At 38.1% G+C, this 16,278-nt stretch overlaps 1 protein-coding gene across 2 annotated transcripts in view; it reads right to left on the reverse strand.

Annotated features, from left to right (window-relative positions):
* The window catches only part of ZNF385D (zinc finger protein 385D), a 470,254-nt gene that overhangs the window by 46,145 nt on the left and 407,831 nt on the right, over positions 1–16,278 (reverse strand). For both annotated transcript variants that reach the window (XM_085051080.1, XM_085051081.1), the window contains 2 exons: positions 7,690–16,065; positions 6,877–6,976 (listed from right to left, as the gene is read on the reverse strand). In XM_085051080.1, the coding sequence (XP_084907206.1) occupies positions 15,832–16,065 (234 nt within the window). In that variant the 3' untranslated portion in view covers positions 6,877–6,976; positions 7,690–15,831. The remainder of the gene's footprint in view (positions 1–6,876; positions 6,977–7,689; positions 16,066–16,278) is intronic.

Below are 16,278 nucleotides of genomic sequence, written 5' to 3' on the forward strand. Positions count from 1 at the left end.
TGTTTAGCCTGAATAAAAGGAAACTCAGGGAGGAGACCTTATTACTCTTCAGTACTACCTGAAAAAGCTTGTAGTCAGGATTGGAGTCAGCTTCTTCTCCCAGGCAACTAGTGACAGGACAAGGGGAAATGGCCTCAAATTGCACCAGGATAGGTTTAAATTTGATATTAGGAAAAATTTCTTCACTAAAAGGGTTGTCAGGCATTGGTACAGGCTGCCCTTTGAAGTGGTAGAGTCACCATCGCTGGAAGTGTTCAGAAATTGTATCTAAGTAGCACACAGGGACATGTTTAATGCTATGATTCTGGATTTCTCTGTGTTACAAGGGCATTGCCAGAGCACAAGGTGTGCAAACCAGGAAGCTCAAAATTGGAGCTAAAACTAAAAAGAGGTGTGAGTACAAGGTGAAATGTTCCAGGGGGGTGGAGGAGGAACAACAAAAAAACAACCCATCCAAACGAAAACAAAACAAAACAAACAAACGAAAACCCCAGAGAAAATATTGCTCCATTGCTGGAAAAGACAGGGGACATGGGAAAGTGACAAATAACATGTAAAAGCTTGAGGTGCTTTTTTGCTACTTCCTACCATCTGCCTTCATGTCTTCCAGATCTCCTAGCCCAATAGTATGGAGACAAATTACAAGATACATGAAAACTTGGCTGGACAGCTATTTCAAAAACCTCACCAGCAGCCTCCTGGGAGTAATGTTCCTTAGGGATCAATACTGAGACCAATACAGTTTATCATCTTCATCAGTGACATGGATAATTGCACTTAAAGCAATTTAATGAACCTTGCAAGTTGGAAAAAGGGACAATGACGCATAAACTGGAGGATAAAGCTGTCCCACCAAAGGACTGTGAGAGAAGGAAGAGATGGGCTGAAAGGTACCTCATGAAGTTCAAAAAAACAACTAAAAAAGTCATGCAGGCATGAAGATATAATACCCCCTGAACCAGTATGAGTTTGGGGCAAATTGACTAGAAAACAGTTTTGTGAAAGTATTCAGGTCCCAGTGAATGTCAAATTAAATATAAGTCAGCAGTACACCATTAAAAGAATGAGGGCTGGTCACTTACCAGAGAAAATGTGACAAGAGAAATGATCTAGGGAAGTGCTTTTCCTCCTTTATTTGCCACTTGTGTGGCCATACCTGGAATGCTTCATCCAGTCTGAGTCCCCACTAATGACAAATATGGACACAGCACAAGGATTTTGGTGTTGAGAACATGACACACAAGGGAGCAAGTTTGCTTGGCCTGGAGAAAAGCCTAATGTGGGTACTGAGTCCTGCCTGCTTAGAGACAAGGTACTCTTTTCAGAAGTGTGTTGTAAAATAACAGGAGGCAGTATATACTGACAGTAAGATATTTTAAATAGATTCAAGGGAAAAAAACTCCAAAATCTCACAATGATTAAGCTCTGTACCAGGTTGCCTAGAGATGCTGTGGATTTTCCAATGCTGAAGATGTTTGAAACTCAGCTGGACAAAGCCCCAAACAACCTAATCTAACTTTGAAGATAGCCTTGCTTTGAGTTGGATTTGATGACCTCCAGTGATCCAACTTAAATTATTCTATGATTTTATAACTGAATGTTGGCAATTGCAGCATAATAGGCATTTGGCATCTTTGGAGTTAAGCAGCAGTTGAAGAAGGATTTTAGTTTGAAGTGATTATGCATATGGGGGAAAAAGTGTAGCTATGTGATGCCTGTTGGAACCTATATTTCAGTTTCCAAAACCTTAAGGGATAACAGCAGTTGTGCTGCCTTGTACATCTGCTGTGGAAACCACTGCAGTAGTCTGAGACACCTGCAACTAAGATGATAAGGACAATAGCAGCCTCTAAGCTAAGTGACTAACTATTACATGTTTATCTCAAAATCACCCTTACACCTTTCAAATTACACATCTGCATTTAAAAGATGAAAAACATGGCTGGTCTACAGACCAAATACCTGACCGTATATCCAAATATCTTTCTATTCCCCAAGATTTCACCAAGTAAGGCAGTGCTGGCACATTTTTAGTGATGGATTAACAGTAGTTTGCAGAAACAAGTGGAATTAGGCAAGCTTCTGGTAACACAGCTAAACTAGGAAACAGAATGAACAGAGGAAAATAAATAATGAGGAAAGGAAGCTAAGGAAATATCTTAATTCCATGGAGATCACTGCCAATGTCTGATGTGGTTAGGATAGGTCAATATTGGCCAGAAGCACATGCCTTTAAATAAATGGGGAAATAACAAGAATAACTTTACACAGCTGTTATGATCCAATTATTAAGGTTCTTTAGAAATACCTCTGCCAGCTACTACACATGCACATTCATTAGTTTATTTAATTCATAATAAATTATTTGCCACCTTGCTTATCTGTGTTTTAAATCTCCATGTTGCTAAGAGTTTTGTGATTTGTGAGCCAAGTGGGATAAAAGCAAGGGTTCCCCAACATTTCCTCCTCCCCCGTGCACACACAGAGATGAATTACACATCCACACATGCCAGTCCCTCTAGGCTCATTTTTGAACACCCTTGGGAAGAAGATCTGTGATCTCTGACACTCTGGTCACCCCCTCTGCTCTCTAATAGTACTTGTAGAGCAGAATATATAACACTGTCAAAGCCTCTGGGGATTTTAACAGCTAGGCCATAATAGCAGGATCCAAACAATGAGCTAAATATTTAAAAGAAGATTTTAAGAGAATTTTGGCAACCCTTAAACAAACATTTTTGATCCACAAAATTCCTTTTCTCTAGTTCAGCAAACGCTTGAATGATACAAGTGCATGGCTTCCCTCCTGAAAGGTATCCTGGCCATAACAGGTTTATTGACAATGTTGATGCCTAACCTTATGCCAATCTATGCCTAATGCTTTTCCAGATTTCCAAATGCTAATTAAAAGAAATACAGGTTCACTATGGTACAAAATATGAAAGTCAAAGCAGGAAGAAACCGAATCCATAGGCTGGCTATCTCAGCACCTCCTGACACTCGACATGCATGTTAGGGGCTTCTTGCTCAGCAGCCTGGCTACCTGTCTGTCTGCTGGACAACAAGATTGTTTTGCATGGGGAACTGACCCCTGCTCCAAGCCACATTTATACAGTGCAAATGTTCTAACATCTAAATTTTACAACATAGTGTCTGTCTTGGGAATCAATATGTATATCCCAAATGACCTCTTGTAAGGAGCAGAGATGCTGCATTTTTAGCCACTTTTCTTTGGGAAAGCTCTTAAAAAAACCCTGTCTATCCCACAAAGAAATTTTTCCTCCTACTGACTTGACTCTTTTCCAGGAAAATACCAGCAAAGAAATTTATCCTAAGCAGTGGTGTCACCAGTGTGGATTCTTTAGCTCTGTGATTTTGGGAGAGTGTTAAGGAAGACACGGACACAAGCCGGGAAAATCTGGCTAGGGGAGATAGTGGGGAGCTGTAGAGGCAGCCAGAAAACTGGGATAAATTCTTTAGTGGACAGGGAGATATGTGACTGTGAATGTAAATATTTTCTTTCCATCTAATTTATATGGAAAATAGTATTTGGGCAATACTACCAAATGGTAGTATTTTATTATTTATATTGAGCTGAGCATGCCAGTCAGTTATTACTTAAGCCCAGTAACTGGTGGTTGCTCACCAGTTCCATGACAGTTCTGCCACTGAAGAGGACCTTAGACCAGATCTTATTCTCCACAGCACTTACTCAGAGCCCATTTTTAGTAGCAGAGTGACCTTGAGAAATTCCCCAGCACCAAGAACAGCCAACACACAAAGCTGGATCTGCATGCTGCCTTCTCTGGACTGGGATTTCTCCACCATAACCTATCACAAAGTGTAATAAACTGGAACCAAGTGAAGGTAAGAACACACTGATGCCATGTCAGCTCTTCAACAGCTACCAAAGCAGCCTTGGGACACACACTTTTGTGCTTTGATCACATGAAGATATTTAGGCTTGTAGTGTCCAGGTGGCTGTGGATGAGGAAGATTCTATCCACTTCATCTCAACCAAGCAAAAACTCAAGAAAATAGGTACATCCTGATTATATAAAATGGTATTAAGATGTTATAATTTCTTTCAGAATGACACACAACGGTGACATAGTGTAGAAGAGTTTTTTGCATGAGCAAAGTATATAGGAGCTTGATATTAGAGTACTGAAAAGTGGAAATAGCAGTTCAGTGGAAACTTCCACAGTTATTGCCTCTCTGGTAAGACAGGAGATATTAACAGTGGAATAAGATTTTTAACAGGCCTCATCTCTCTGATTATGATTTGAAAACAGTACTGTTGTTCCAAACTATGTGCCAGATCCCAGCCACTAAAAATTGCTATAGGCCTAGGAAAATAATGAGGATATGCTTATTTATAACAACTAAGAGTCTTGCTCTGAACTTTCAAATCAAACTGCCTCAACCTTTAGAAAAGACTGCAAAAGCCCCCTGCTAAAAGTGAAATATTAGTATTTCTATCCAACAGCTCTGTGCAGTGAAGGGAAACACCTGACTTCTGATAAAGTGATTGTAGATTCTCAATAGACAATTGTAGATTCTCATATCAGGAACGTTTTTGAGATGCTAACAGACAGGATAAATTCTCTTTCCTAGGAGGAACTGAGTGGTGTTGGAATTAAGGCATACCACACTTCTCAGAAAACTTTTATAAGCCAAATATAAAATTTATACTTATGATTTACTCCTACTGTCCTCAACAGGCTTTGACATTTGCTTCAGTCTTCTGTTTCTTTAATTTAGCCTGATGGTCCCATGCTGCAAATACTGGTGTTTCACTGAAATGCTGGTTAGGGGGAGAAGCTGTACACATCTACACTGCTGTGGGTAGTAATGAAGGAATCAACTGACCTGCCAATAAAACAGAGGCTGGGAACTGCTTTAGTGCCTAACAGCTTTACCAAGAGCCTAACACAGGCTGGGGTCTCCAGACAGGCTCACATGAACTTGAATCATATCTCGGGTGGCCAGAAATGAAAATGATGCAAAATGAAAAATTGCAAAACTTCTTGGTCTATGCTGGGATGCAGTGAAAACAACTTAAAAGACTTGTCTTTTACCATAAAATGAAACTCTTATTTTACAAGTACAGAGAGCCTTTAGATGCCAACATAGCACAAGTACATAAAAAATGGCCAAATTGTAAATTGCCCAAATTATTAACCATGCTCTGCATAGCTCTGAAATAACATTTCCATTAATAGATGGCATCACCTATGAAGACTTTGAATTTAACTGATTTTATACTTCAGATGCTCAAAGGAAAGATAAAACAATCGACTAAATAACTGTAAGTCTACAAATGTTGCAATATTTTTTTAATGAGAAACTCAGTCTAAGCAGTACTTAACATTAATTAAGAAGTCAGAAATTAAAATTGGTTTGGCCTCAGTTGTAAGGAAAACAGAAGGGTTCCTTTTTTAGCCAAAACATTTTGGATTATGTTTTTGTGCTGCAGTCACACAAAGCTTTTAATTCTGTAAAATATTTTGGAACACACTTCATTTGGAAGAATATTCTAAATCAACTAATAACATACTGAACATATTGCTGAGATTTGACTCACAGGTTTTTTGCGGAGGGAGAGGTTGTTTGGTTGTTGTTTTGGGGTTTTTTTTGGTTGATAGCAAAAGATGAGATTCAGCAGATAGTAAAAATGTGTCTGCAGTGTGCTAAAGCATGAAGTTGATATCCAGTCCCTCCTTGAATGGTGCAAATCTGTGACTTCTTGGCAGAGGAAAATTTAAACAAGTAAAGACAGGCAGGTGTCAAGTGGCAATTTATTTACCTAGTTATTAGCTAAAGCCTGAACAGAATGCTGAGTGGTAAGAATCAGACATCACAGGCCAATGCAATAATTTCAATACGGTCTGTATTTTATTGTTGAGCTTTGGAATTCCACAGCTTAACTGAATGGCTTCTTAACCACCTAGTACAGTCATACAACACATAGGCATTCGTACACTAAGGAACACAATTCACAGGACTCAGCCTCAGTGAAGAGTCTGAAATGAGGGAAGAGCTAGGAGGCCTTGCATTTTGACTTCACCCCCTAATTCTGTGGCAGGGACTCAGTCACAGGTATCTGTCTCCCTATGGGATGCTCTGCCCTAAATTCCCAAGTCAGCAGTTGCCCAAAATAAAAGATGAGCAAGTCTTAAGTAGTTGCTGAACTCTGCATGTTTCCATGAATTCAGTGAACTAGAGACATATTTTTTGCTTTCAGCACTGTTAAATATTTTCACTCATCTCTGTGATTTTTTAAAAGCGTGAACTGTGCTTAGCAACTGATTATGACAGATATATTTTGACATAAGATTGTCTAGGAAAGCTATGCTGAATCCTATTTCAGCAAGAATGTGACAGACTCTTCCAGCTGACATGCAGCGTCCAAAAAGCCACCACCAAACATAGGTACTTGCACTCAGATTTGGAACAATTTTCTTGCTATTATTATGTGAATACATAGATGAAATGGACCCTGGCCAAGATTCAGAAGTCTTTTTCCTATGACATGTCAACCCCCATATTTCATATATTTCTCTCCCTGACTTATCAAGTCATGAGTAAAGTCACTGACATATTTTGGAGCAACACACTAAAGCATGCACAGAGAGAAAAGGGAGCAGCCCTGCTGACTAGCCCATTGTGCCCAGTTGGTTACTGCCACAGGAAATGTGGCACAGAACCCCATTCATAACCAAGACAGAGCCCACCTAAAGATCACCTCAATTTTTGCCTGCTTGACATCTTTTCTGTGTTTTAATACTTAAAAGCATCTTCTAATTTGCTGAGAATTTTCCTGGTGAGTTTATAGACATCCATTCAAGTATTTATGCTTCAGGACTTTCTTACCTTGAACAGCTTTCTTCTTTTCCTGATGGTTACCACTGTTTCCATCCCACTGTAGAGGGAGCAACTGAATTCCTTTCTTGCTCAGCCTTCCATCCTTCCTCTAGCCACATAAATTTTATTACATTTTTTTCTCATCCCTCATGTCTTTTCTCAAAAGATTTAATTACCCTTTTTTATGAATCGATGAAGTAGTCAAAATACAAAGTTTTTATTCTGTGGTGATGCAATGCAGAATATACTTCAATTAATGCTTTTGATTTTTTTTAACAGCTGTATCAAATTTGTAACTGATTGTCACAAATGGTAATACCTGTGGGTTGTGCTCTTCATCTGTTTACAGCTGTTGAATTATAAAGCTAGTTTTTCTTAGATTCTAAATACGTGATTGTCCCTTTCTTTCCTATTGAGTTACAGCTCTTTTGTATCAGTTCTCAAGGTCGTTCAGTTCTTTCTGGAAAATATCATGTTCCTTTCGCTATTGATGATAGCTCCTAATGTGTGTTATCAAAGAATTTCAAGAGCACATGTTTTTTTTCTGTGTGCAAAATCACCTGTAAAGCTAGATGCAATTTAAAACTGCTCCAGAGGAAAAGCCTTCTACTTTCTCTCCCCAGCCCAATTCTCCTTACACTCCTATAACCCATGCAGACTTCAGTTAGTTTCTTTCAAAATTATTTGAATTGTCATACTACCAATTTAATAATTTCTATGGATCACAGTCCCAAGTACTTAAGCTAATTTGGAGCAATTAATTCACATTTACCTAATGAAGAAATTACTAAAATTCTTATAATTTTGTCTCACCTAACTTACCTTTGAGAAGACTCAGTTGTTTTCTAGCCTGCTGCCTTCTCCATGTGGTTGATAACACTGACCTTTAAAAGGCCTCCAGGCAGCTATCAGGGGTTTTAAATAGTAAGGTGTAATTGCCCCAGTCACCTCCCTCCACCCTTTTTTAATTAGAGATATTATATTGACTATTTATCAGTCAAAACTACTATTACAAACTACCAGACCATGAAATTTTACTCTTGGACTTATAAAAATGTCATCTAAATTTACAGTGTTTTTAGAGTGTGAATGGATCAGGGCCAGTTTTTGTAAAAGCATCAGTACTCTCTACTATCCAGTAATTTAACTGTGCCTTGCATTACAAAATGAAGGGCTTATGCTGGTTATCTGTAAGCACTAGGAAGAATATTTCGTTATCCTGCTAAATGACTTGATCTCAGGTTTGAAATCTTTTATTGCAATATTGGAGATTGTCCATGGCTGGAAGTACATTGTTCAAGGACACCAACAAACTTCTCTAGTTCTCAATAGTTGCAGTGTATTTAGTAGGGAGTAAGCTTGTTCTTACACTTGGGTTCAGAAAGAACTTCTCTTCATTTAATTTCCAGAGCTATTACCCTCCCTTGCACTTGCTGTTGGACTAACCTGGAGGTTCCCCTGAAAATTCTGTGACACCATAACATGTTATGTGTATGTTCTTAATCTCCAGTGGTTTCACTGCATCGTGTCTCACAGAGCAGAACTGAAGAGTTTCTGAAGTATTTGCTGCCACTGTGAAGTTCAGGACAGTCAGATGGAACGTAGGTATCAATAAAACATGAAAGGCTAGTTTCCTTTTTTTCCCCTACTGCTTTTCATAGCTGTACAAGGAAATGAATAAAAGCTTTAGGTTTTATTCCAAGAATTCACTTGCCATAAAATATACCCCAGTGGAGAACAGAGAATCTTACACACTTAGGGAGAAGGCTTAATTATAGCACAGCCAACAAAATTGGCTTCAGTGCTCACCATTTAAAGCCGCCAATACTGTAATGAGGGGCTTAATGCAGGACTCCAGCCACATGGTTTGATTATGCCACTGAAGGGGATAAAGGGGTACTGTATTATATACCCATATTATACAGACCATAAGTGGCTCTTCTGGATTTTCTTTTCCTCTTAAATGCTCCTTGCAGTGTCCCATGCTGCTGAGGGAGTCACAAAATATGATTTAGCAAAGGGATTGGAGGGAAGTAAATCAGTATGTATGCAGAGAGGCAATACATGTGCAGGCATTTGACTGACTATGTGGGGGCTTTAGAGTATGAGTCATTGGATAAAGAGCTACAGCTGTTTCCATCTCCTCTCTAACACTATAAAACAGTAGAAGAAGAAACAGGCAGTTTCTCTTTGATTGGCACCTAGATTTCAGCAAACTGGTAGGACTTGAGCAACTGTAGGAAGAGAAAAAAAAAAAAAAATGACCCAACTTGAGGCTCATTACATTTTCATTTTTTATTCCAGGGTTCTCCTCCTGGGAACCAAAACTGACATGAATAGTCTTATTCCAATAGACAAATCAGATCCGGGCAGCAGTTTGACTGGCAATAATATCATGATAAGTCTACACTGAAAATATGTCTGAAGGAAAGATTATACTTTTGGATGGGTGGAGGGGGAGATCATCCCCCACACTGAAGCATTGGTTAAAAAAATCCTCAAATCAGGACGTTTTTCAAATTTACATCCTCTGTGTTATAAATACAACAGGATGACCACATTAAGAACCTCTGACTCTCCCCATTTAGGCACCAGGCAGTTTTGAGGAGTTCTAACATGCTGTTACAAAGGCATACCTTTGCCTATATTCTCTCATCTCCCACTTCACTGTTGTGCCCCAAACGAAAGTCTGCACTTGACAGACTGAGTTTTGAACTGACAGTTTTCACCTGATACATGTGTCAATGAGAACAATTCCCATGGTGAATGCCAGCCATGAGCCACAAGCACAGAAAGGGCTGACATTGTTAACAAGTGCTGCAGGCATTTGTAGTGAGAAAATGTTTTGTGGGTTTTATCCTCTTTTATATTGCCTTTGCACTCAGAAATGCATAGATGTTTTTACTGAACATAAGAAGTAACATTTAAATTTAATTAAACTTTTGAAGAATCCCAAAAGATGAACATTTCAGGAAAGTATGAAAGACTAAAGAGCTGTCTGTGTCATAAAACTCTAGATTAGGTAAAGAGCACTCTAGTGTACACGTTTTCTAGTCACAATATTTTACTATTACTGTGGCTCTACTGCTTTAAATTCTTTATTCTATTTATTGACTCTGACAAAATGGTCCAACAGGGGCATTGATGATTACATACTTCTTAAACGTATATTTAACTTTATGGATTCTATTCATTCATATAAGAGACAAGACAATGAATAATGAAACTTAGAAGAAAAATCGAATAGTAATAAAAACCAATAAAAAGTATGGACATCCTTTCTGGAGACCCAGGTATTGACAAAACACAGTGATATCTTGGCTGGTATGAACAGACATAAATATATGGATTTCTAATGAAAATTATTGTCTTTCATTTGAGTGTCCAATACTTATGTAATGAACATTATTAACTATATTTGTTTCTAATCATGGGTGTCAAATCCTCGATTTCTGCTGTGAACAGTAAAAATGTCAGTGTATTGACAGTGTGCCAAGTGTGAAGACCATTGCTACCATGTCACTGTGGTATCTAATCTAAAGAGTATCTTCTGAGTTCTTTCTCAAAATTATTTGTGTGAAGGCCATTGCTACCATGTCACTGTGGTATCTATTCCAAAGAATGTCTTCTGAGTTCTTTCTCATCAAAATCATTTTTAAGTGAAGATCTCAGGACCTTCAAGGTCCCTCTACTTTTATCCAGGAACTCTTCAATGTCCCAGCTTGTTCATATCTCAAAAGTTCCATTTAAGAGCATTGCACAAGGAAAAAGGGCCAAATTAGTCCACCAATTTCTTTACATTGACTCTTTCAATTCTTCTTATTTCACCACCCAAGCATTGGCCCAGCATGAAGCTGATCACATGAACCAGGCTGCCACTTACCATGTTTCACGCTCAGCCAAGTTTCTTTATCAAAGTATCAATACTGAATCAGAGTTGAATGACACCTAATTGCAGTAAACAGCATGACTGCAAAAGGCCTTAGCCATTAAAAGCAAAAAATTGCCTCTATTGAAATCAAAGATTTTTCAACAGCTATAAGGAGTCCCAAATGGTTTTCATAGTAGTCTTAATTTTGGTCTGGAGCATAGACTCTTTCAGCCACTGACATTTCAGGTCAGGTTATGTAATAATCATCCTCCACATAGTTACATTTACTTCTAAATGGTCCTGAATTTTAATAAACCTGGGGGAGAGAGAGGCCATAAAGCTCTTGTCCTTGGCTAAACCCTTCACTGTGTGTTTGAGATTTCAACTAGGATTTATCAGTATTGTTTCTTTTAGTCACATACTGAATTCCAGCACAGGAACTTCTATATGATTCATTGGCATTGAAAGAATGGCATTTACAGCTAAACAATGAGGAAAGGAGATGATGTGATGTCAAAAAAACCTCATAATATTTTACATAGCATAGGCTCACATTTTCACATGCATCTTGAACAGGAAGCCCACTGTTACTTTCTTGGGAGCTTTGGGTGCTTGGAGCTTTGAAGCCTGAACTATGCTGCAGTCAATTTTAGAAATGAAAATTCAGACACCTGTTAGTAGAAAGAATAGATTTCTTATTGTTGTGAGTTAACCCTGAAACCAGGACACTTATAAAGTGATCTATGATCTGACTTCACAAGTTTTCAAAAAGATTTGTGCACCCAAACAATTTAAGTGTCTGTGCTTCATATTTAGCCACAACGATGTTACATTTATGAAAAACTTTTCAGATCTTGCTTCTCAGTGTTGGTCTAATGTTCATAAAATCACATCTATTTTTGCTGAAAAAAGGTATCAGGCCATACATTCCTTAGGATACTTTGAGCAGAGTCTAAAAACTGTGTGTTTACTGGGAATCAGAGGCAGGAACAGGGGATCCTAAGCATCATGATTTCTGTTTTCAGGGAGTATGGGGCCAACACTCTACTGCATCTTTGGCAATTAGAATAAAAGCGACTAAAGGCTGGTCCATTCAGTTATGGTATTCCTGATGTAAATGGAAGATAATGAATGTGAGACAATAAATTTACCAAAGCATCCTTGCATTGATTCAACATCTAGAAAGTGTTTTGAAATTTTAAAATACAGAGCCAATTGTAATATTTCAGTACTAAAATGACAGATGTAATTCTTCTAGTTATATTAACTTTATTTAGCTATTCTTAATTTTATATAATTTATCTTAAAATAAAGATGTATACTTTTCAAATACAATATTCCTTGACATGGCCAGTCTTTTTTTATTTTAGATCATCATATTTATACCATTTGCTTACTGACCTCTCATATCAGCTTTTACAGCAGTTTTCAAGAAGGTAACTAATTTCATTGTTCAGAGCAATGATGATCCTTCAGAACAAAGGTTTGAAGCCATAGATAGTTGGAAAAATGCAGATAGCATAAAAATATAAATATATATATATCCCTCCCACAAAAATACCATCTCTTCGGGTCAGAACAGAATAGTCATTCTTTAACACTTTAAATAGAACTTAAGAAAACATCCCTGAACCTGATTGTTTTTCTGAGTTCATTACCCAGCCACTTCCCCGCAGGCTGATTTCACACTGTTATTCCAGTGAGTGACTGTGTCTTCGATGAAATGATCTGCTTCCTTGTGCTTTAGGCTTCTTCTTGGCCCTGGAGTGTTACAGTAATGCGAAATATGATGGCATTTTTTTTCTTTTATAGTGCTCTCCACACTGGATGTATTGACAAGTAGGTGTAAAGTGTCTTCTGTTTGCTACCTCCTCTGTCATCTGCTGTGCACATACCCTTGACCAGAAGTTCTCTTTGCCCCATCAGATTGCTGTGCCAGTATTTTCCTTGACAGATACATATAATAGAACTGTTGTGCTGATGTCCTGGGTACGTTGGCTTGTTACTGACCGAGACAGGGGTGGAGCAGCAAGGCACAGAAAATCCACTATACATTCTAACATTTAGGCTTTATCCTTTATTAGGTAGTGAGTAAGAGACATAAAAAGAATTGAGTTTGTTGTTTACAGCTGAAATTTAAAAGAGACTTGTGTGAACAAAAGCTTGTTCCATAGAGCACTGTGACAGAAGAGGTCCAAGAAAACTGAAGGTGTCATTGCAAATTAGCTGATGTAAGTAGTTGGAATGACACTCTTTTATTTATAGCAAAATTTGTATTAGCTCTGCCCTTAGTACTGTGCCTCCATACATGCCACAGGCCATGTTTTGGCAAGGATCAGCCTGTTGATTTTGATGGCATCACAACAACATGGCAGGATGTACAGCAGGTGTCCATGAACCAGAAGGCTGTTCATAAGAGCCTTCAGGATATTTGCCTATCTCCTATTTTGCCATCTGCATGATTCCTCAGGGGGAAAAGAGAGCCTGCCCAGATCTTCTACCTTCCCAAAATGTGAGTCCTCTGCTCCTTTATCAAGAACTTACTCACACAGGCTCTAACAATAGGCTCTAGAGACAAATGCTGGTTCATGGAGCACAGCTGGAAAGCTGCTGCCCTTTTCAAGGAGGAATCTGAATGCAGCTGGCAATGGCACTACAGCTTCTGCAAACAGATGGAAGGTTGAAAGCAGGCTTAAAAGACCAAGTCCACTGAATCTTACTATCTCATGTACCCAAATAAAATGAAACATTTTCTAAATTGCGTGTGAGGAGCAGGTTTTGAAGGCTGGCTTATTTACTGCCTCTTTACTGGGAGCTGCAGAGTAGAGAGCCCTTTTAAATGTCAGCCCCTAGTTATTTAGATGTCTAAACTTGGCTTCAGAAACTTACTCATCCTATTGTTTTGAAAGTTAGGCCAAAGCAATCCAGCTGGTAATCAGCCCTGGAATCACCATCACATCTTTTTCATGGCTACATAGGTGTGAATTAAATATAAACAAAAGCTCATTTCATTTCAAGGCACAAACGTTTGCAAATAAACTGGATGAAATACAAATACATAATATAGAACTTATTTTAATACTTCTAGATAAATAAATGTATCTCTTTGGAATTCTTTGGACACAGATATCCATGGAACCTCTTCTTTCTCTCTCTTTATATATTTTTTATAAAATCTAAATGTGGAGAGGTTTAAAAAATGGCAAATACGAATGTATATGGAAGGCTCACTGATGAACTGCAAGTCAAAAGTGCTGTATATTCCCATCCTCTACATTTTCCACCTGTCCATATTAACCACAGGAAGCATTATATAGCAACCACATGGTCAATATTTTGCATTACTGCCTTTTAATAAAACCTTTCAAAATAATTTCCCCATCTAAACTTAAATTATGGTTTTAAATTTTATTCTGCCTAAATGTATGGTAGGCATTTCACTTAGCTACACATCAGAGTGGTTGCATGTGATTCAGCAGCACACTCCATAATATTAATAGATACTTTTCAGCTCCCTATGGGAAAAAGCAGGCAGCAAGGATCAGATTCAAGAAGTCTATTTTTTCTCTGTTGTTTGTTACTTACCACTTAATGACCCACATGTGAAACTCAATGGTTATATAATTATTTTATATAGTAGATTTTCTGTTTATAAGTTATTTTTCTTACTCTAACATATATACAATATATCTATATATACCCCTGATAAATCTTACTTTAAAGGGACACAGTCAACCCCTTTAAGCCTCACAGTAAATATATAAGGCTTTAAGCTGTCCATACATAACGGTCAGCTACAGATCCTAAGGGTCCCTTCAGATCCTAGAAGCTGTATTTGTTCCAAACCCATGATGTGCAGTTATCTCGTAATATGTATCTCATGTGTCACTGTTTACATTTATAGGTATATTAAGCCATTTTATATCACATCAGTAGGAAATAAAACAAGAGAATAAGTCTGTTTCTAAGACTAAGCCTATTGCAAAAAATATTACCTGTATCTACAGACACTCCCACTGGTGTGATATAAAAGGAATATGTGCCATTCTTGGGATGAAATTCTGGCTACACTGCAGTCAGAAGGAACTTTAAACTGACTTAAATGAGACCAGGATTTCTCTCCTGTTTTTCATTTGTCAGTTAGTACTCTGAGTAACTGATTTGTGTCTTCCCTCTGCTCAACACTGAAGTGTCAGGCCTGTTTCATGACAAGAGCATATTTTTTGTTGTCCACTGTCACGTCTTAAACATTGATCTATCCTGTATGTATTACACTTTTTGAATTAACACACAGTGTACACATACATTCTCAGTCAAATAAACGTTTGACCCATTCTGTGTGCAGTGTCTGAATTATTTTCCCCCACCGGATCTTCCTTATCACTTTCTTTGCCCTAACCTAAATTTTTTTCATGCCCTTTCTTTGGTGAGTGAGGAAAATTTTGCTCACCAGGAACAGCTCCACATTATTGTAATAATTTTTGACTACTTACCAAAGTGACATAATTTTGTTCATTTTATCTTTTGCAACTCAGTTAGAAACCTAGTGGCATAGATAGAGACACAATACTACTGTTTTACAAGACATCTATTGTATCTACTTTTGTTCAGATAAATACCCAGTAACTGCTGATTTGGCAGGAGGATTGGTAAGGGTACTACTATTCACAGTGTTTCTTTTTTATTCCTTCTTCTTTAATCTACAGAATAAAGTATTTTATATACATTGGAACCAGTTAATGCCCTTTAGACAAATTTGTAAGTTGTTTCATAAAGCAGGAAAGACGTTGCAGGGAAATATGTGCCAAAACGCACAGTCAAAAGGCTTTATAAGTTTTATATGTCACTACAAGTCAATGCTGGAGATCAGTTCTAAAACGATCAATGCTCAAGAGGAATGTTCTCATCTGGAGAAAATACTGCCCATTCCCCCTTTCAGAATTTGTTCAGTTCTCTGTCAAAAGTTCTGGCTCTTCACATATACTTTAAACTATAAATAAACACTGCATAGTTCAATGTTCTTGATTTTCATTTTTTTTTTGTTTGTTTTGATTTGAAAAATTATTGCAGTACAATTAATTCCTGTTTGGAGTTCAGTAAGGAGCAAACAGCACAGGAGTGTGGGTGGTCCGTATAGGCCCAGGAGCTGGTCGTAGGAGTGCTGGAGGAAGTGCTGAAGTCTGGAAAAGGGTGGCTGCTGGGGCTGTGCGAAGACTGAAGGGGGAATTCACAGCCACAGCAGCAGCTGCTGCTGCAGCTGCTAGCGGATTTGGTAAGATTCGTGGGGCCATCGGCTTTGAAGGTTCCTTTGAAAATACTAATTTTACCTGTGGGGAAGAAGGGAAAACAAACAAACAGAGAGACATAATTTGCTCATGTTAGCTACACGAGAGGGAGCTTGACTTAAGATTATATGTGCAAAATCAAGCAAGAGAGGCCTAGTAGTGGCTGCTGACTCTATGAGCTACAGGGGATATGACCTCACCCACTAGACAAGAGTATCTCCAAATCCTTGGTTGGGGACAGAGTTTCAGTGTTCA

Source organism: Lichenostomus cassidix, chromosome 2, assembly GCF_008360975.1.
Source record: "Lichenostomus cassidix isolate B80296 chromosome 2, HeHo_3.0, whole genome shotgun sequence".
Taxonomy (NCBI): Eukaryota; Metazoa; Chordata; class Aves; order Passeriformes; family Meliphagidae; genus Lichenostomus; species Lichenostomus cassidix.